The sequence below is a fragment of the Bufo bufo genome, chromosome 3 (assembly GCF_905171765.1).
Source record: "Bufo bufo chromosome 3, aBufBuf1.1, whole genome shotgun sequence".
In the NCBI taxonomy this organism is placed as follows: Eukaryota; Metazoa; Chordata; class Amphibia; order Anura; family Bufonidae; genus Bufo; species Bufo bufo.
In genome coordinates this window covers 597,112,385-597,134,774 of record NC_053391.1, presented here as the reverse complement: position 1 = coordinate 597,134,774, position 22,390 = coordinate 597,112,385, and the positions used below count along the sequence as shown (strand labels likewise).

The 22,390-nt window shown below is 43.7% G+C and overlaps 1 protein-coding gene across 1 annotated transcript in view; it reads right to left on the bottom strand.

Moving 5' to 3' along the window:
- SCN8A (sodium voltage-gated channel alpha subunit 8) overlaps window positions 1-22,390 on the bottom strand; it is a 206,508-nt gene that overhangs the window by 136,061 nt on the left and 48,057 nt on the right. The window contains exon 2 of the mRNA XM_040425907.1: window positions 9,282-9,612. Coding sequence (XP_040281841.1) covers window positions 9,282-9,557 — 276 coding nt within the window. The 5' untranslated portion in view covers window positions 9,558-9,612. The remainder of the gene's footprint in view (window positions 1-9,281; window positions 9,613-22,390) is intronic.

The window sequence follows — 22,390 nt, the reverse complement described above, 5'->3', positions numbered from 1 at the left end:
GGATCATTTTAGCCCCAATGCATTCTGAATGGATAAGGATCTGCTCAGAATGCATCAGTTTGCCTCTGTTCAGCCTCCATTCTGCTCTGACGATGCAGAGCCAAACGGATCCGTCCTGACTTACAATGTAAGTCAATGGGGACGGATCCGTTTTCACTGACACAATATGGTGCAATTGAAAACGGATCCGTCCCCCATTGACTTTCAGTGTAAGTCAAAACAGATCCGTTTGCATTATTTTTTTGTTCATGGTAATGTAAACGGATCTGTTCTGAACGGATACAAGCGTTTGCATTATAGGTGCGGATCCATCTGTGCAGATACCAGACGGATCCGCACCTAACGCAGTTGTGAAAGCAGCCTTATATTTGGCATTTTGTAGCTGTTTTCTCCTCTGCAGACTGCATCTATAATTTTCGGTTGCCCTGAGCTGGTGTGTAACAACTAGGTGGTTATTATGTCTGCCTATAAAGTATACAAAGAGACAGATTTTGCTTCCTAATTAATCAGAAGTACCATATAGGACATTATAGAGATGCCTAAGCAATACAGATGTGAATAAAGCACTTGGGCTGACATATATACTGTAACACTGACTATTAGCTGCTAAGGCTACTTTCACACCTGCGTTCAGGTGTCCGCTTGTGAGCTCTGTTTGAAGGGGCTCACAAGCGGCCCAGAACGCAGCCGTCCGGCCCTAATGCATTCTGAGCGGAGGTGGATCCACTGAGAATGCATCCGCCTGCCAGCGTTCAGCCTCCGCTCCGCTCAGTGAGTGGACACCTGAACGTTGCTTGCAGCGTTCGGGTGTCCGCCTGGCCGTGCGGAGGCGAGCTGATCCGTCCAGACTTATAATGGAAGTCAATGGGGACGGATCCGCTTGAAGAGGACACCATATGGCTCAATCTTCAAGCGGATCCGTCCCCCATTGACTTTCAATGTAAAGTCTGAACGGATCCGCTCAGGCTACTTTCACATTTAGAAATTTTTCTAAGTTATAATGCAGACGGATCCGTTCTGAACGGATGCAAACGTCTGCATTATAGGAGCGGATGTTTCATCAGACGGACCCGCTCCGAACGCTAGTGTGAAAGTAGCCTAAGTCATGTCTGCTCACTCTGCCCTTCACTGCTCCCCTAAGAAAATGAAGAGGTGATAAAAGAAGAACAAGGTATCTTTCTTGGATAAGATGTATTACAAACTTTGTTTTATATTTGCCTGTACTACCGATTTATGCAAAATGGTGTGAAATGACTTTGACGATTTACAATTTTTTTTTTATTACTTTCTATCACCATATACACCATATTTTTCCGTCAACTATTCTGCATGAGGGCTTATTTTCTTGCAGAATTAGTTGAAATTTTCTTTGGTACTGTTATGGGGTACATAAAACTTTTTGATCACTTCATATTCTGCCTTTCCAAGACCAGATGAAAAAAATCTGCATTTCTGGAATATTTTATGTGATTGATCTCGCAGGCTAAATAACACAATCACGGTACAATTCAGGCCGTTACAAACAGTGCAATACAAATTATTTGTACATTTCTATACAATATTTTAATGGAAGAAGAGAGGTTGCTTTTTCTCTCTTTAGTATTTTTAAATATTTAAATTTTTTTTATTTTAGTCCCTCTTAGGCCTCATGCACACGAACGTATTTTCTTTCAAAGTCCGTTCAATTTTTTTTTGCAGACCATATGCGGAACCATTAATTTCAGTGGGTCTGCAAAAAAAAATGGAAATTGCTCTTTGTGCATTCCGTTTCCGCATGTCTGTATTCCCGTTCCGCAAAAAAATAGAACATGTCCTATTATTGTCCGCATTACAGACAAGGATAGGACTGTTCTATTAGGGGCCAGCTGTTCCGTTTTGCACAATACGGAATGCACATGGACGTCATCCGTATTTTTTGCGGACCGCAAATGGACTACATATGGTCGTGTGCATGAGGCCTTAGGCACTAGAGTTTCTATCAGCATGATCACTCATAGAATTCACTGTAATAATTCGGTATTACAGTGTATTCTAGCTTGTCAGCTTAATGCTAACAGGCATTATAGTAGACTCTGCCACTTTGAAAGCCAAATTGTGTAGAAAGAAGGCATTTTTAGGCCCCGGCTGCCATTGGAGCCCGTTGGCAACCTGTGTTCACATCACAGATGGGCCAATGGGGTTACAATGGGAGCCATGTACAGCACTGACTGCAGTATCTAAGGGGTGTCGGGATCAGAGTTATCTCTGATTCTGGCAGTCGGCTAAAGAATACTGTGTCCACAAAATCACTGTAATGTACTATCATGTAAATTTGTGGGAACTACATAGTTCCCCATGATGCTGTGGTACATTCATGGGGTGGGAAGAGTTTAAAGTGGTGCAGAAGCATTCAAGTAGAACTCGCAGTTTGTGAAATGTGTGGGAGGTCTATACACACAGGGGGGCTTTGACTACAGCTGCAGCAGAGAAAGTCTTTCTGTTGAAAGTACGCTCCCCTTCCCCTTCATGTTCAGACTTGAAGGCTATTGACACCTTTGCATCAAATATTTAAGGCTACACATTGGGCTATGAGACAACTTATCTGACACATTTCACTCTAAATGGAACTGAGAAGCCTGTATTGCCTGTGAAAACATGCAGGCTTCAGAAGACAACTGGTTAAAAATAATTTTCATTAAACCCCTATGTACAGAGTGGCCAGCAGGAAGTTCCGGATCCTCTTAACCATTCAGGTAAAAGAATAGGGCCACATGAAGGATGTCTAAAACCAGGAAGCACAGCTTAATAAGAGGGCTGACTGTTCACCCTGGCACATGATGGGTACTCAAATGGAAAATCTGTGGAAAAATTGCAATTTTCACTTTGCACCATCTGATATGCAATAATTTTTGTATCTGTGGGGTCAAAATGCTCACTACATTTCTTAAAATTCCTTGGGGAGTTTAGTTTTCAAAACTGGGTCACTTTTGGGGGTTTTCCACTATAGGGGTTCCTCAGGGTCTCTTCAAATGCAACACTATGCCCAAAAACCATTCCAGTGAAATATGCCCTCCAAAGTCAAATGGTGCTTCTTCCATTCTGATCCCGGCAGTGTGCCCATACAACTGTTTACAACCACATATGGAGTATTACTGTATTCAGGAGAAAATGGGTAACAAACTTTGTGCTGCTTTTTCCACTGCTATCCCTTGTTAAAATGAAAAAATTCTAGCTACAGCAACATTTTATTAGGAAATAAAGGAATTTTTCACTTTCACAGACAAGTATTTCTAAATTCAATGAAACGTCTGTTGGGTCAAAGTGCACCCCTTGAAAAATTCCTTGGGGGTGCAGTTTTCAAAATGGGGTCACTTTGGGGAGATTTCCTCTGTAGGGGTACCGCACAGTCTGTTGAAATACAAAATGGCCCACAAAAAATATTTCAGCAAAATCTGCTCTCTAAAAGCCATATGGCGCACCTTTTCTGCTAATATAGTGCACCCATACAGTAGTTTACGACCACATATGCGGTGTTGCTGTATTCAGGAGAAAATGGGTAATAAATTGTCGGGTGCATGTTCACCTATTACCCCTTGTGAAAATGAAAAATTTGGGCCTAAAGCGAAATTTTATTGTAAAAAAAAAATAATAATAAAGTGTGTAATTCTTCATTAGCACAGCCACGTGTTTCTCAATTCTGTGAAATGCCTGCTGGGTCAAACTGCTTACTATACCCCTTGAAAAAATCCTTGAATGGTGTAGTTTCTAAAAATAAATATGACAAAATCTACCAAAAAAGTATGACATTTTTAAATTTCACCTTCACAATGTTGAAGTTTCTAAAAAGAGTTTTGAATAATTTGAAGTGTAATCTAGTATCTAAAATGGGGTAATTTATGGGTGGTTTCTATTATGTAAGCCCCTCAAAGTGACTTCCTGAATCGGTCACTAAAAAAGTCGGTATTGAACATTTTCTTGAAAATTTTAAAAAATTGCTTCTAAAACCCTAAAACTTCTAACGTCCGAGAAAAACTAATTTTATGGACTTTCGCTATACGTCTTAAAAGCTCAGGTACTAGTCGGAACCAGAGCCGAGTTTGGTTTCAAGTTTTAAAGTGGTTTTCCACTTAAAAAATTAACTACCAAAGTTATTCAATAAAGTCACACGCAACTTTGTGTAAAAACAACTTCGGCTCATTGGAGCCCATACATTCCAATATTGTACGGAGACGAATCTCTGTACAGTATTATTCTCAAGTTTTGAACGAAGCGACTTCGGATTAAGCATCCAAAGCTCGCTTCGCTCAACTCTAATGCCAATGTTCAAGTATTTTGCAATTGTGGCTGAAAGAATAGATGAATAGCTTAAAGCCAACTGTGAAGCAAATGGATTGGCAGGGGTGCAGACTGTTGGACCCTCTTCAATATAAAATTCCTTGAATACCCTTTAAAGCTTTGATCACACTTCTCTTGCTTCACTGCAGTCCCCTGGTGCCGCTGGTGACTTCCGCCCGCTGGATCGTGCGCTAAAGACCGGCGCATGCGCAGTCCAATTACCTGTTCCTTTGCCCATAATGGGCACAGCAGTGCGCAGGTGCAGGAGAAGTGTGGAGCGCGCGGGCACGAGATCTGGGAGGCAGAGGAGAAGGTAATAATAGAAATAGGGGCGGGTCAGAGGGGTGAAAGAGGTGTGTTTTTCTGGGCACATCGCTGAGGGGCCTGGGCACTTGCGGCAGTAATGCCGCCCCTTTGGCACTTGCCGAACCTTATTAGCATAAGTTTAAAAAGCCTATTTTTCAAGATCTCGGCGAGGGACAGAATAAATAAAGGTACCATTGTAATGTGGGCAAAGGAGTCTATAACCTGATCTCAGCTGTCTAAAATGCTCAGATTAGGTCACAGAATCCCTTTAAAGTTTTTCAAAGGCATATAGAGTCCCTTAACATGAATCTGCGGGACATACACATAGAAATGCATTACATACAGAACACTAGTGATCTGTAATGGACTATCCACAGGGCTGCTGAAGTCAAAACAAAGTCGGAAACATATACCTCCAGTAAAACCTCTCAAACTAGTCAGGTATACAAAACACCTTTCACCGTACTGTCATGGAGCGGCAGGAAAGCATGGCCATGGAAGTAGGAGTATACTATTCCACTGTGCAGAAGTCATTGCACAAACATAATTTGCATGCAAGTGTTATTCTAAGAAAAAAAAATTAAAAGTCAACATTTCAAGTATGCAGCACAGCATTTAGAGAAACCAGGAGTAAAAACAGCTTAGACCCCATGCACATTAGACTAGTCTCAACAAAATCAGAAGTCTATGGTCTCTGCAGAGGCTGCAACAGCTAATAGTAAGTGTTTTATCTCTACTTAAAGGGGTTGTCTGGGTTTTTTCTATTGATGACCTACCCTCGGATAGGTCATCAATATAAGATCTGCGGGGGTCCTACACCCATGCCGTCTCCGTTCTCTCTTCCTGTCTGCTGCTGCTATGTCTATGGAACAGCAGCAGACAGGAAGAGAGAAGGGAGATGGCACGTGTATACTGCGCAACGTCTCCTCATACAGCTGATCGGTGGGGATGCCGGGGGGTCAGACTCCTGCAGCTCTGATATTGGTGACCTATCCTGAGGATAGGCCATCAATAGAAAAAGCTCAGACAACCCCTTTAAGTGATATACAGTATTTACATCAATACTACTGTTTAGTACTTCTCTATGATAGATTATATCTGTCGTGTACTTACCTGGGCACGCTCCCGCAACAAGTCCAGACACACTATTACTGCGAAGCTGGTATCGCTCCATCGCTGTGGCAACAAGCCCTACGGACAGTGGAACTGGTTGGCCTACAGGGAGCAAGGACGCCGGGCCAATCGGTGTCAGCACCGGTGTCGTGTGCTTCCTGGAGGTGGGGTATTTAAACAGGCAACTGCTGGCCATAGTTGCCTGTGATTTGATCTTCTTTCCTCACACACAAAGGCCGAGTTCAGATCACCGTTTAGTTTTCTGTTCTACTGATCTGTCAGAAGAACAGAAAAATAAAAACGGATCCTTTATTTTGCATTCATTTCACATACAGTTGTGTGTATGAGGCCTTAAGGAGCAGATCCTCTTGGTTTTTTTTTACATTGTATTGGAAACAACATAGCAGCTCGTCTCCACCTACTAGGTCAGGTAGAACTGAAAATTAGATAGAGCCTACAGAGGTAAAAACTGCTAAAAATGTAGAATATATTCATATACAATCATATAATGGTCAGAAATAATGCTATTGCACACACGGCTGCATATTCTTAAAAATTATCTGAAAGTGTAGGCACACGTTAAGAGTAGGTTCACACGTGAATTTTCTGTTGCTGATTTTGTTGTTGAAATGCTGCAGATTAGAAGCAGATTTATTTTTTTGCATTGGAAAGGGTAAAATCCACAATTAAATTCACTGTACAAATTAACATGCAGCAGATTTTAAATCCACACTACAGGTCAATTTCTGCTGCATATTTTTTTCTGCTAAAAACTGTACAACTGTACAACGCTGCAGATCTGCCGCATAAAAATCCTCAACAGCAAATCCACAGCTAATCCTTCACACGGGAACCTACCCTAAGAAGGTTAAACAACTCATCTTGGCTGTTAGGCCACTTTCACACTTGTGTATTTTAGTCAGTATTTCTAAAGCTTCTTTCACACTTGCGTTTTTGCCTGATCCGGCAGGGATCAGCAAATATGCTTCCGTTACAGATAATACAACCGTCTGCATCCTTTATGAACGGATCCGGTTGTATTATCCTTAACATTGGCAAGACGGATCCGTCATGAACTCCATGTGAAAGTCAATAGGGGACGGATCCGTATTCTTTTGTGTCAGGAGAAAACGATCCGTCCCCATTGACTTACATTGTGGGTCCATGACGGATCCATCCCATGACAGATTGAAAACCGGTATGGGAACGCAACCAAACGGAAAGGAATTCATTTTGGGGCCACTCTGTTCCCTTCAGTTCTGTTTTGTCCCCACTGACAATGAACGGGGACACAAACAAAGTGGTTTTCTCTCCGGTATTGTGACCCTATGACGGATCTCATACCAGAAAATAGAAACGCTAGTGTGAAAGTAGACTCAAAAGCAGAGGGGGACCTACAAGAAAAGTCATAATGGGAAGTTGAATCTCTTCCATTTTTTTATCCACATCTTACAAAAATTATTTTAGAACCGTAATACAGGACTGCAACTCATTTAGGCTACTTTCTCATCTGCGTTTTTGCTGGATCTGTCATGGATCAGCAAAAACGTTTCCGTCATGATAATACAACCGTCTGCATCCGTTATGAACGGATCCGTCCCCATTTACTTACAATGGTTTTAGAGAGGGATCTGTCATAGCTATTCTTTCGTTTTCTTTTGTGTCAGAGAAAACGGATCCGTCTCCATTGACTTACATTGGATCCGTCTTGCTCAGGACGCACTCAGAAACGCTGTTTTCAGCACTTTTGTGTGCATCATGGGAACGCAATGAAACTGAATAGAATGCATTCTGGCGCACTCCGTTCCGTTCAGTGTTCAGTTTTGTCCCCATTGACAATGAATGGGGACAAAACTGAAGCGTTTTCCTCCTCTGTTGAGATCCTATGACGGATCTCAATAGCGGAAAGGGAAAGCGCGCAGGTGTGAAAGTAGCCTTAACTGGTCAGAACTCATTTTACCAACCAGACCCAGGAAATGTCCGCACCCAGCTCAGAATAGTTAGGCTCATATGCTATTGAATGCCTGCAGCTAGTTATCACTCGGCCTATAAAGCTCTGGCATATATATTAAAGCATTCTAAAGGGGTTTTGCACTTCAGCAAATAGCATTTATTAGGCAGAGTAAGTTTCCATGTTACGACCACCCTGCAGTCCAGCAGCAATGGCTGGTGCTTGTACACCATAGAAAAAAGTACCAGCCTACATGAGCTCCACCAGAGAGGCTGGCATTTTTTCTTATAGTGTGCAAGCACGACCACCACTGATGGATTGCAGGGTGGTTGTAACCATGGAAACGAGCAGTGTATAATGTGATGCAAAAATGAACCAAGCCAGCAAAGGAAGCATAATGGAAAATCACAATACATTAGTAAGTGGCTTGTATTAGCTTTCTCTACATGATAAATGGATGCGGACACCACACGTCGTGTGCTGTCCATATTTTTTTGCAGCCCCATAGAAATAAATGGGTCCGCATTTGATCCGTAAAAAATGCAAACCGAAAATACGTTTGTGTGCATGAGTGTGTATACATATGTACATAGCTCTCAGTCACTGATAGTTGGCCGGGGGCGCTCTTAAAGGGCTGTCTCACTTCAGCAAGTGGCATTTATCAGGTAGAAAAGTTGATACAAGGCACTTACTACAATGTATTGTGATTTTCCATATTGCCTCCTTTGCTGGCTTGGTTCATTTTTCTATCACATTATACACTTCTCGTTTCCATGGTTACAACCACCTGTAATCCAACAGTAGTGGTCGTGCTTGCACACTATAAGAAAAAACGCCAGCCTCTCTGATGGCCGGGACCGTGGGAGCTCACGTAGGCTGGTACTTTTTTTTTATACTGTACAAGCACAGCCATGCTGCTGGACTGCAGGGTGGCCGTAACCATGGAAACTTTCGATGCATAATAAATGCTATTTGCTGAAGTGGCAAACCCCCTTTAAATATGTCTACAGCAGGGATGCTCAACCTGCGGCCCTCCAGCTGTTGCAAAATTACAACTCCCAGCATTCCCTAATAGGCGTAGGCTGTCCCGGCATGCTGGGAGTTGTAGTTTTGCAACAGCTGGAGGGCCGCAGGTTGGGCATCCCTGGTCTAGAGCCTTCCATATATGTATTTACTATGAATGGAATTAGCGTTTCACACCACTTAAAGTGACCAAGGTTAAATGTTACTTTTAAAAGCAAAAAGGTTATTCATAATAAAAAAAGAAATATTAGCACCAATAAAAACGTGGCATATGTCTTCCAAAGAAAAATAAGATATGATAAAACTAATCACATCATTAGACATTACTGACAAGTAGCAAATAAACCCAAACCAATAAATGGAAGCCCTGATAGCTGTGGGTTCTTAAGAACAATCTCTATTGTAGGCAAACCCTGTCCACAGAATACCAATACTTTATGTTGCCGAATTCCCATCCGTACATCCAGTATGGTTGCAATGACACCAGTAAGACCTATCACCAATCTCACTGTGGTTGAAAGCATCTCAACTACAAGAACCTGTAATTCCTCAGAATTATTTCCTTTGGACTCACTTTCTGGTTTAAATAAAAAGGGTCTAAGTCTTCGATTGGCACAGCAATATGTTTCCCAGGAACATCGCCATAAATAAACGGCACATTTTTGCCTACTTCCAGGTCAGTGTTTGGTGTTGGTTTATTGTCTTCGTCATCGTCTCTGTGGCTACTGTCCGGCTTTGGTGGCTTTTTCTTCTTCTCTTCGGCTATGCGTTTTTCAATAGCAGCCAAGGATTCACGGGTAAATGCTTTGAAGCTATGAGGGCCGGGTGGTGCAATAAGCGGAGCTGCCATCTTTTCATCCTGCAGCAGCTTCTCTATTTATATATCACTCAAGGATAGTCAAAACCTGCAAGAAAAATAAAATAAAAAGTTAAATGAAAATGATAAATCTTTAATTTTTTTTTTTTTTTATAAAAGATTACTCTAGTACTGTACATTTAAATTAGTAAGCTCAATATTTTTGCAGTCGTATGAAGGAGTTTCATATGCTAGTTTCAGACTGAAGTTTGAGAGCTCCAACAGGCTGGATAAGAAAAATGCTGGAAAAACCTCTTCCAACTTAGCCTGAGAAAGGGAAATTGATGACATCAGTGATGACAACAAAGGGATACATTGAAACACAGATTTAACCCCTTAAGGACCGGGCTTATTTTCACCTTAAGGACCAGGCCATTTTTTGGAAATCTGACCAGTGTCACTTTAAGTGCTAATAACTTTAAAACGCTTTGACTTATCAAGGCCATTCTGAGATTGTTTTTTCGTCACATATTGTACTTCATGACACTGGTAAAATGAAGTCAAAAAAATTATTTTTTTTGCACAAAAAAATACCTAATTTACCAAAAATTTGGAAAAATTTGCAAATTTCAAAGTTTCAGTTTCTCTACTTCTGTAATACATAGTAATACCCCAAAAAATTGTGATGACTTTACATTCCCCATATGTCTACTTCATGCTTGAATTGTTTTGGGAATGATATTTTATTTTTTGGGGATGTTATAAGGCTTAGAAGTTTAGAAGCAAATCTTGAAATTTTTCCGAAATTTACAAAAACTCAATTTTTAGGGACCAGTTCAGGTTTGAAGTCACTTTGCGAGGCTTACATAATAGAAACCACCCAAAAATGACCCCATCTAAGAAACTACACCCCTCAAGGTATTCAAAACTGATTTTGCATACATTGTTAACCCTTTAGGTGTTGCACAAGAGTTATTGGCAAATGGGGAGGAAATTTGAGAATTTGATTTTTTGTCTAATTTTTCATTTTAACCCATTTTTTCCACTAATAAAGCAAGGGTTAACAGCCAAACAAGACTGTATCTTTATTGCCCTGACTCTGCTGTTTACAGATAATACCCAAATGTGGCCGTAAACTACTGTACAGCCTCACAGCGGGGCGTAGAGTGAAAGGTGCGCCGTTTGGTTTTTTGGAAGGCTGATTTTTATGGACTGGTTTATTTACACCATGTCCCATTTGAAGCCCCCTGATGCACCCCTAGAGGAGAAACTCCCTAAAAGTGACCCATCTAAGAAACTACACCCCTCAAGGTATTCAAAACTGATTTTACATACGTCGTTAACCCTTTAGGTGTTGCACAAGAGTTATTGGCAAATGGAGATGAAATTTGAGAATTTCATTTTTTTGCCTAATTTTCAATTTTAACCCATTTTTTTCACTAACAAAGCAAGGGTTAACAGCCAAACAAAACTGTATCTTTATTGCCCTGACTCTGCTGTTCACAGAAACACCCCATATGTGGCTGTAAACTACTGTACGGCCACACAGCGGGGCGTAGAGTGAAAGGTGCGCCGACTGTTTTTTTGACACCATGTCCCATTTGAAGCCCCCCTGATGCACCCCTAGAGTAGAAACTCCATAAAAGTGACCCCATCTAAGAAACTACACCCCTCAAGGTATTCAAAACTGATTTTACAAACTTTGTTAACCCTTTAGGTGTTGCACAAGATTTAATGGAAAATAGAGACACAATTTCAAAATTTCACATTTTTGGCAGATTTTCCATTTTAATATTTTTTTTCCAGTTACAAAGCAAGGGTTAACAGCCAAACAAAACTCATTATTTATGGCCCTGATTCTGTAGTTTACAGAAACACCCCATATGTGGTCGTAAACCGCTGTACGGGCACACGGCAGGGCGCAGAAGGAAAGGAAGGCCATACGGTTTTTGGAAGGCAGGTTTTGCTGGACTCTTTTTTTGACCCCATGTCCCATTTGAAGCCCCCCTGATGCACCCCTAGAGTAGAAACTCCAGAAAAGTGACCCCATTTTAGAAACTACGGGATAGGGTGGCAGTATTGTTGGTACTAGTTTAGGGTACATATGATTTTTGGTTGCTCTATATTACACTTTTTTGTGCGGCAAGGTAACAAGAATTAGCTTTTTTTGCACCGTTTTTTTTTTTTGTTATTTACAACATTCATCTGACAGGTTAGATCATGTGGTAATTTCATAGAGCAGGTTGTCACGGACGCGGCAATACCTAATATGTATTACATTTTTTTAATTTATGTAAGTTTTACCCAATGATTTCATTTTTAAAACAAAAAAAAGTTTTAGTGTCTCCATAGTCTAAGAGTCATAGTTTTTTCAGTTTTTGGGCGATTATCTTAAGTAGGGTCTCATTTTTTGCGGGAGGAGATGACGGTTTGATTGGCACTATTTGGGGTGCATATGACTTTTTTGATCGCTTGCTATTACACTTTTTGTGACGTAAGATGACAAAAAATTGCTTTTTTACACAGTTTTTTTTTTTTTTTACGGTGGTCACCTGAGGGGTTAGGTCATGTGATATTTTTATAGAGTCGGTCGATACGGACGCGGCAATACCTAATATGTATACTTTTTTTTTATTTATGTAAGTTTTACACAATGATTTCATTTTTGAAACAAAAAAAATTATGTTTTAGTGTCTCCATAGTCTAAGAGCCATAGTTTTTTCAGTTTTTGGGTGATTATCTTAAGTAGGGTCTCATTTTTTGCGGGATGAGATGACGATTTGATTGTTACAATTTTTGGGAAGTAAGGTGAGCAAAATTTCAATTTCATAATAGTTTTTTATTTTTTATTTTTATGGTGTTCACCGTTCGGGTAAAGTAACATGACCGTTTTATAGATCAGGTCGTTACGGACGCGGCGATACCAAACATGTGTAGGGAATGTTATTTTTTTAATTTTTAATCAGTGATAAATGTGTTTTTTGATTTTTACATTTTTTTCACTTTTTTTCACTTTTTTTTTTACCCAGACCCACTTGGTTCTTGAAGATCCAGTGGGTCTGATGTCTGTATAATACAGTACAGTACAATATATATTGTTCTGTACTGTATTTTACTTACACTGAACAGATCTATGCTTTCAGCACAGATCTGTTCAGCACCATGGACAGCAGGACGCCTGAGAGGCGTCCTGTTGCCATGGGAACCTTCCCCGTCTGCTCAGAACTGCGCAGACGGGGAAGGGTGAGGACGGGGCTGGCAAGGGGCTGTCTGGGAGCTCTCTCCCTCTCCCATCGGGGGGCTGCAAAGGCACAGCAGCCCCCCGATTGGAGAGGGAGGGAGCTCCCTCTTACTGTTAACTTTTTCCATACAGCGGTCCGTACGGACCGCTGTATGGAAAGGGTTAAACAGCTGACATCGCATCACCTATGTCAGCCGTTTATACCAGGGTGCCAGCAATGTGCTAGCACCCTGGTATACCCACTCTACACCAACGATTATTCAATCGGAGGCGGGCGGGGGATCGCGATCCCGCCTGCCGCACCGCCCGCCTCCCGCACCGCCCCCACCGCCCGCAACACCCCCCCTGCACCTCCCACCGGGCTAAAATCATTCAGAGGTGCAGGGGGGGTGATAAAAATATATTTTCGGCACACTAAAGTTTCTGATCGCTGCGGTCCCTGACCGCGGCGATCAGAAACAGCAGAAAGCGCAACAAACCGCAGGTCTGAATTGACCTGCGGTTTGTTGCGATCGCGGACATGGGGGGGTCACGGGACCCCCCCGCGCATTTAGCCGAGGTGCCTGCTCAATGATTTGAGCAGGCACCTTGTTCCGATCACAGCTGGCCGGGCGGCAGTGATCGGAACAACACATGACGTACCGGTACGTCATGTGTCCTTAAGGACTCGGGAAACATGCCGTACCGATACGTCATGTGTCCTTAAGGGGTTAAAGTGCCAGACAAGCAGATATGAAGAACAGGATGCTAAACTACAAGAATCTTGGATTTGAATCCTGTGTGTGTAAAGTGGCTTAGAGGTGGTTAAATTGGGTAAGATTTATGAATGTACTTTTAGGGCTCTTTCACACTTGCGTTATTCTGTTCCGGGATAGAGTTCCGTCGTCGGGGCTCTATGCCGGAAGAATCCTGATCAGGATTATCCCCATGCATTCTGAATGGAGTGAAATCCGTTCAGGATGCATCAGGATGTCTTCAGTTCCGGAACGGAACGTTTTTTGGCCGGAGAAAATACCGCAGCATGCTGCGCTTTTTGCTCCGGCCAAAAATCCGGAACACTTGCCGCAATGCCGGATCCGGAATTAATGCCCATTGAAAGGCATTGATCCGGATCCGGCCTTAAGCTAAACGTCGTTTCGGCGCATTGCCGGAGCCGATATTTAGCTTTTTCTGAATGGTTACCATGGCTGCCGGGACGCTAAAGTCCTGGCAGCCATGGTAAAGTGTAGTGAGGAGCGGGGGAGCAGCATACTTACCGTCCGTGCGGCTCCCCGGGCGCTCCAGAGTGACGTCAGGGCGCCCCAAGCGCATGGATCATGTGATCGCATTGGACACGTCATCCATGCGCATGGGGCGCTCTGACGTCATTCTGGAGCGCCCCGGGAGCCGCACGGACGGTAAGTATGCCGCTCCCCGCTCCCCGCTCCTACTATGGCAACCAGGACTTTAATAGCGTCCTGGGTGCCATAGTAACACTGAAAGCATTTTGAAGACGGTTCCGTCTTCAAATGCTTTCAGTACACTTGCGTTTTTCCGGATCCGGAGTGTAATTCCGGCAAGTGGAGTACATGCCGGATCCGGACAACGCAAGTGTGAAAGAGCCCTTACTCCAGTTTTTTACATTCAAGCTGAAGGTTATAGTTATGATGTCACTGCTACATCTTTAATACATTTAAGAAAAATAGGTTCAGGGGTTCAGAGTTGCACCAAGCATGAAACATTTGTCTACACAGCTAGAAAAGTGTCAGATGAAAAATGCAAGGTCTGACCTGTATACTGTACCGAATTCATCAACATGTTGTGCGTCCAGTCAATGAATCTGGAGCATGCCGGGGAAATTCTATGGGGTAATGTATCGACTTTAAATATTTTTTTTGGAGCGTCTGATTCTTTTTGAGGCGAATTTACCAAATGTCGCAAAGAAATGACCTGGTGATTTTACAGTCTAAAGTCTAATCTTATTATAAAGGAGCTGTGAGTGTATATTCCACCGGAGGACTAGGGGTTGCAACTTTTCAAACAAAATTTGCACAAAATTTTTTGTGCAAAATAGTGTTTTACCGCTTCCCCTGCCAGTTTCCAAAAAGGAGTGGTTCTTCTATGAACTGGTCTAGAATTCATTCTAGGCACATGGACTGCCGGAGGACGCACTCAATTTATGACGAGGCGCTTCGTAACCTCCAGCGATGCAGAGGATATCAAGTCTGGGGTGGAAAATGCCAAAGTGTCGCAAAAATTGTATAAATTTGTTGCAAAAGTCTACGCCAATAAAACAGCCAACAACTCTCCACTTCTCTGGCACGGCGCACCTAATGCATTACCCCGTTTCTGTTCTTACAGTGCACCAGTACTAATACATTTTCCCCTGTGATTTCTCTCACTGGCTTCAGAGACAGAAGTGAAATAGCTGAGGCTGAATTCTGCACACAGAAAAGTGAGGAAAGGGAGGAGGAGGGAAGCTCTTACCGACGAATCTGAACCACCACAGTAAGTTTTAATACCAGGCTGCTGCCGTTATTAGATTAGAAAGTCAATTAAAATATGATGCAACCCTTTTAGTTGTACCTGCATGCCATACACTTCCAGTAAACGCACACCTTCATCACAGAAGCAAATGCATTAGAGAAGCCGCCATTTGTTATCATAAAGTTCTAATATGCATTATGTGATGCTACTAAGACACGGCGAGGAGGAAATGCAGCGCATCGATTCACAAGATCCAATAAGAACAGAAAACAAAGTATAGTACAATCTCCCGAAGTAAAAGTCAAATCTCCCAGCATTTCAAATGAAAATCAAGAATAAGATGAAATATCGCACACACTTCATTATTAGGGTTTATGCACACAAACGTGTGCCGCCCGTGACATGGATTGGGCACCGTAAATTGGGTCCGCGATCTGTCCACACGCACCGCAAAGAAGAGAGCATGTTCACTTTTTGGTGATGCGGAGGCACGGACCGAAATGCTACAGAAGCACTCCGTGGTGCTTCTGTGGCCTTCTGCTCTGTGCCTCCCTGATTGCGGACCCATTCAAGTGAAAGAGGCCGATGCCTGATGGCTGATGCCCATATATTGCAGACCAGATGTTTGCGGACCGCAATACGGGCACGGCTGGCACACTTTCGTGTGCATGAGCCCTAAGTCTATACATGTATGTCCATCATATAAAACTTAAATACAAATGACCAGCTCCTGAGCCTGATAACTGACAGAGGTTGTCTGGTGTTTTTTATTGGGCTGTAAAAATGGCAGAGTAACCGCTTTCGTTTTTGTTCATACTCTTATATCCCTATACAGTAGGGGATGTCAAATCGGCCCAAAAAAAAGCCAGAGCTCCAGCGTGCTGCGTTTTTTAAAAAGAAACCAGAAAGACAAAGAACGGCATCTAAAGAACAGAAATGCCAGTAGCTAAAAAAACTTGTGTGTCCTGTGTTTCATACTTCCCATAGACCTTCAGCTGACATCAGGAGCCAGTGTTTTTACTGGAGAAAACACACGACAAACACCACTATGCAGTGGATGTGCCGAAAAACACCACTAAAAACCTGTGTGAAAGCATCCTTATGCCGTAATACAGCCAGGTCCATAAATATTGGGACATGGACACAATTCTAACATTTTTGGCTCTATACACCACCACAATGGATTTGAAATGAAACAAACAAGATGTGCTTTAACTGCAGACTGTCAGCTTTAAAGGGTTTCTATCACTTGGTATCACATATTTAGCTGTCAGACACTAGCGATCCGCTAGTGTCTGCTCTAACAAACCATCCTAATATGATAGGTTTTGGGGCAGCCGTTTTGCTAAAATAACAACTTATATCTATATGCTAATGAGCCTCTAGGTGCTATGGGGGCATCATTAGCACCTAGAGGCTCCGTCTACCTTCCTAAACTGCCGCCGCCCAGCGCGTCCCTCCAGCCCGCCCATCTCCTGCTGAATGCGATCCTCTCCGTGCGCGTCTCTGTTCTGCGCATGCGCAGTGAATGTCTGACCGCTTCCCTGCTCAGACATCTCCACTGCGCCTGCGCCGATGACATCATAGTGCTCCGAGGAACAGGGGCAGTGGAGATGTCTGAGCAGGGAAGCGGTCAGACATTCACTGCGCATGCGCAGAACAGAGACGCGCACGGAGAGGATCGCATTCAGCAGGAGATGGGCGGGCTGGAGGGACGCGCTGGGCGGCGGCAGTTTAGGAAGGTAGACGGAGCCTCTAGGTGCTAATGACGCCCCCATAGCACCTAGAGGCTCATTAGCATATAGATATAAGTTGTTATTTTAGCAAAACGGCTGCCCCAAAACCTATCATATTAGGATGGTTTGTTAGAGCAGACACTAGCGGATCGCTAGTGTCTGACACCTAAATATGTGATACCAAGTGATAGAAACCCTTTAATTTGAGGGTATTTACATCCAAATCAGGTGAATGGTGTAGGAATTACAACAGTTTGCATATGTGCCTCCCACTTGTTAGGGCACCAAATGTAATGGGATATAATAATAATAATCATCATAAATCAAACTTTCACTTTTTAATACTTGGTTGCAAATCCTTTGCAGTCAATTACAGCCTGAAGTCTGGAACGCATAGACATTACCAGACACTGGGTTTCATCCCTGGTGATGCTCTGCCAGGCCTCTACTGCAACTGTCTTCAGTTCCTGCTTGTTCTTGGGGCATTTTCCCTTCAGTTTTGTCTCCAGCAAGTGAAATACATGCCTAATTGGATTCAGGTGAGGTGATTGACTTGGCCATTGCATAACATTCCACTTCTTTCCCTTAAAAAACTCTTTGGTTGCTTTTGCAGTATGCTTTGGGTCATTGTCCATCTGCACTGTGAAGCGCCGTCCAATGAGTTCTGAAGCATTTGGCTGAATATGAGCAGATAATATTGCCCGAAACACTTCAGAATTCCTCCTGCTGCTTTTGTCAGCAGTCACATCATCAATAAATACAAGAGAAACAGTTCCATTGGCAGCCATACATGCCCACGCCATGACACTACCACCACCATGCTTCACTGATGAGGTGGCATGCTTAGGATCATGAGCATTTCCTTTCCTTCTCCATACTCTTCTCTTCACATCACTCTGGTACAAGTTGATCTTGGTCTCATATGTCCATAGGATGTTGTTCCAGGACTGTGAAGGCTTTTTTAGATGTCGTTTGGCAAACTCTAATCTGGCCTTCCTGTTTTTGAGGCTCACCAATGGTTTACATCTTGTGGTGAACCCTCTGTATTAACTCTGGTGAAGTCTTCTCTTGGTTGTTGACTTTGACACACATACACCTACCTCCTAGAGAATGTTCTTGATCTGGCCAACTGTTGTGAAGGGTGTTTTCTTCACCAGGGAAAGAATTCTTCGGTCATCCACCACAGTTGTTTTCCGTGGTCTTCCAGGTCTTTTGGTGTTGCTGAGCTCACCGATGCGTTCCTTCTTTTTAAGAATGTTCCAAACAGTTGTTTTGGCCACGCCTAATGTTTGCTATCTCTCTGATGGGTTTGTTTTGTTTTTTCAGCCTAATGATGGTTTGCTTCACTGATAGTGACAGCTCTTTGGATCTTATCTTGAGAGTTGACAGCAACAGATTCCAAATGCAAATAGCACACTTGAAATGAACTCTGGACCTTTTATCTGCTCATTGTAATTGGGATAATGAGGGAATAACACACACCTGGCCATGGAACAGCTGAGAAGCCAATTGTCCCATTACTTTTGGTTCCTTAACCCCTTCAGGACACAGCCTTTTTACACCTTAGGACCAGGCCATTTTTTGCAAATCTGACCAGAGTCCCTTTAAGTGCTGATAACTTTAAAACGCTTTGACTTATCCAGGCCGTTCTGAGATTGTTTTTTCGTCACATATTGTACTTCATGACACTGGTAAAATGAAGTCCAAAAAATTTTTTTTTTTGCACCAAAAAATACCTAATTTAACAAAAATTTGGAAAAATTAGCAAATTTCAAAGTTTCAGTTTCTCTACTTCTGTAATACATAGTAATACCCCCAGAAATTTGTGAGGATCTTATGTGCGTTCAGCCGCACTCGTGTGCAGTTGGCCTTGGGGTACCTACACATGATGCAGATTTGTGTGCAGAAAATCTGCACAGAAAACACAGATAAAGGCGAACAATTTATTAGGGATCGACTGATTAACGGATTTACCAATATTATCGGCAGATATTCATGATTTTCAAAGTTATTGGTATCGGCATCTAACCTTGCCGATATGCCGATAATGCGTCCAGCGCTGCTCGCTTATGAGAACACATGGCGCTTGGCGCGCGCCGCCATGTGCAGTGGCCAGAGTCAGTGGAGGAGGACGGAGGGATGGAGGGAATCCCTCCTTTGACGCGGCCGCTGCAGAGCCCAAAAAAATTTGTGGGCTCTGAAGCTGCCCGCACCACTGCCACCAATGAATGTCTGGCTAATATTAAAGCAGGAGGAGCGACAGGGGAGTGTGCTCGGCAAACGGCAGCAGCCTCCTCCTCCTGAGTGTCCTCCCCAGAGTCAAGCAGCCAGCATAGCAGGTGCCTGGCTACTGTGCCACCAATGATAATTTTAATACTAATACAGGAAGCGGATGCCGGCTGTACTCGCCTCCCGTATCTGTATTAAAGGTTAATCATCATTGGTGGCGCAGTGCCCCCCCCCCCCCAGGATTAGAGTCATTGGTGGCAGTGGCCCCAGAGCCCCCCCAACCTAAGTAATTTAATTGGTGGCAGTTCTGATTGGAGCCCAAGCAGTGTAATCGCAGGGCTCCGATCGGTTACCATGGCAGCCACGACGCTACTGAGGCTGTCATGGTAATCTCCCTCCTGCTGTGTGTACTATGCACAGAGCAGCAGGGAGAGTGTGAAGTCCTATTTACCCTCATAGAGCTCTATTAGGGTGAATAGGGAATATCGGTATAAGTTATCTGCTATCGGGCTGAAAGTTCACAGGTTATCGGTATCGGCTCTAAAAAATTCTATATCAGTCGATCGCTACTATTTATTGCAGTTTTCGTGCGGTTTTGGTGAAGATTTTCAGTTTATATAAAAAAAAAAACATTGAAGTCTATGGCAAAACCCCTCCACAGAAGGTGCAGATTTGTACAAACAATTGACATGCTGCAGATTTAAAAGTCACAGCAAGTTAGCTGATGACACGAAGCTCCAACAAGCGCATAGTCAGTTGATATCTGGCTCATTGCGAACTTTCCAAGCCCGTATAAAGACAAGAGGACACCGACTAGATTGAGGTAACATCAACACAGTTGCAATAATAGGTGGGACTCCACCTTGGTACGTTACCGCACTGTGCCTCTTTGTCCTCTGTGTCTTCCTTAAGGACTTGTGACATTTACTTATGCGCTGCTGAAAGTCAGCAGTGACTCAATACGGAACCACGATTATTTAAGAGCACGATCATTTAAGAATCCGTTCATTTAAGGCCTCATGCACACGACTGTTGTGTGCATCCGTGGCCGTTGTGCCGTTTTCTGTTTTTTTTTCGCGGACCCATTGACTTTCAATGGGTCCGTGGAAAAATCGGAAAATGCACCGTTTTGCAGCCGCATCCGTGATCCGTGTTTCCTGTCCGTCAAAAAAATATGACCTATTTTTTTGACGGACAACGGTTCACGGACCCATTCAAGTCAATGGGTCCGTGAAAAAACACGAATGCACACAAGATTGGCATCCGCGTTCGTAGGCTACTTTCACACAGACGGATCCGCAGATCCGTCTGCATAAAAGCTTTTTCAGAGCTGAGTCAGATCCGACAGTATATTCTAACACAGAGGCGTTCCCATGGTGATGGGGACGCTTCTAGTTAGAATAAACTTTGAACTGTGTACATGACTGCCCCCTGCTGCCTGGTAGCACCCGATCTCTTACAGGGGGCTGTGATCCACACAATTAACCCCTCAGGTGCTGCACTGAGGGGTTAATTGTGCGTATCATAGCCCCCTGTAAGAGACCATGTGCTGCCAGGCAGGAGGGGGCACACCCCCCTCCCTCCCCAGTTTTAAATACATTGGTGGCCAGTGGGCCCCCCCTCCCTCCCTGCCCTGTAGTTAACACATTGGTGGCCAGTGCGGCTGGCCCCCCCTCCCTCCCTCCCCTGTAGTTAACACATTGGTGGCCAGTGCGGCCGGCCCACCCTCCCTCCCCTGTAGTACTGTAGATTCATTGGTGGCCAGTGGGCCCCCCCCTTCTAATTAAAATCTCCTACTGCATTCCTGGTTGCCATGGTTACTTAGCAATTTTTAGAAGCATTATACTTACCTACGAGGCTGCGATGTCTGTGTCCGGCCGGGCGCTCCTCCTACTGGTAAGTGACAGGTCTGTGCTATAAGCAATGCGCCGCACAGACCTTTCACTTACCAGTAGGATGAGCGCCCGGCCGGGGTCACAGACATCGCAGCTCGCAGGTAAGTATAATGCTTCTAAAAATTGCTAAGTAACCATGGGCAAACCAGGACTGCAGTAGCGTCCTGGTTGCCATGGTTTCCGATCGGAGCCCCAGCGATTAAACTGGGACTCCGATCGGTACTCTCCGCTGCCACCAATGATAGGGGGGAGATTTTAATTAGGAGGGGGAGGGAGGGGGAGGCCCACTGGCCACCAATGAATCTACAGTACTACAGAGGAGGGGGGGGGGCGCCGGCCGCACTGGCCACCAATGTGTTAACTACAGGGGAGGGAGGGGGGGCCGGCCGCACTGGCCACCAATGTGTTAAATACAGGGGAGGGAGGGGGGGCCGCACTGGCCACCAATGAGTTAAATACAGGGGGGGGGGGGGGGGGGGGTCTGCCCCCTGCTGCCTGGCAGTACCTGCCAGGCAGCAGGGGGCAGTCATGTACACAGTTCTTTTAGTATATTCTAACCTGAAGCGTCCCCATCACCATGGGGACGCCTCTTTGTTAGAATATACTGTCGGATCTGAGTTTTACAATTAACTCAAATCCGATGTATATTCTAAAATAGAGGCGTTCCCATGGTGATGGGGACGCTTCAAGTCAAAAATATACCATCGGATTGGAGGAAAACTCCGATCCGATGGTATATAAAAGGGACCTCCTGACTGTACATTGAAAGTCAATGGGGGACGGATCCATTTGCAATTGCTCCTTATTGTGTCAACGTCAAACGGATCCGTCCCCATTGACTTGCATTGTAATTCAGGACGGATCCTCCAAAAATCAAGGAAGACCCACGGACGAAAAAACGGTCACGGACCTACGGACCCCGTTTTTGCGGACCTTAAAAAAAAAACGGTTGTGTGCATGAGGCCTAAGAGTGTTATCCAGACATGCGATTATATAAGAGGACTATTGCAATAAATATCTAACACATGGATTGCAGTTTTCCACATTTTGGATTTTGATTATTCATTGCTGCTATTATCCACACCTTTGCACTTTGATGAGTACCCATTGCTGCTACCTATGTGATTTATTTATATGTGACTTTTTATGCTGCTGTTATATATTGATTATTTTATGAAGTTATTGGCTATTTTAGGGAGATAAATTAAATAGTTCTCATTTTGACTACATACTTTGAGTGCCTGGTCTTATTGTTTTGTTAAGGCTACTTTCACACTAGCGTTCGGGGTTCCGCTTGTGAGTTCCGTTTGAAGGCTCTCA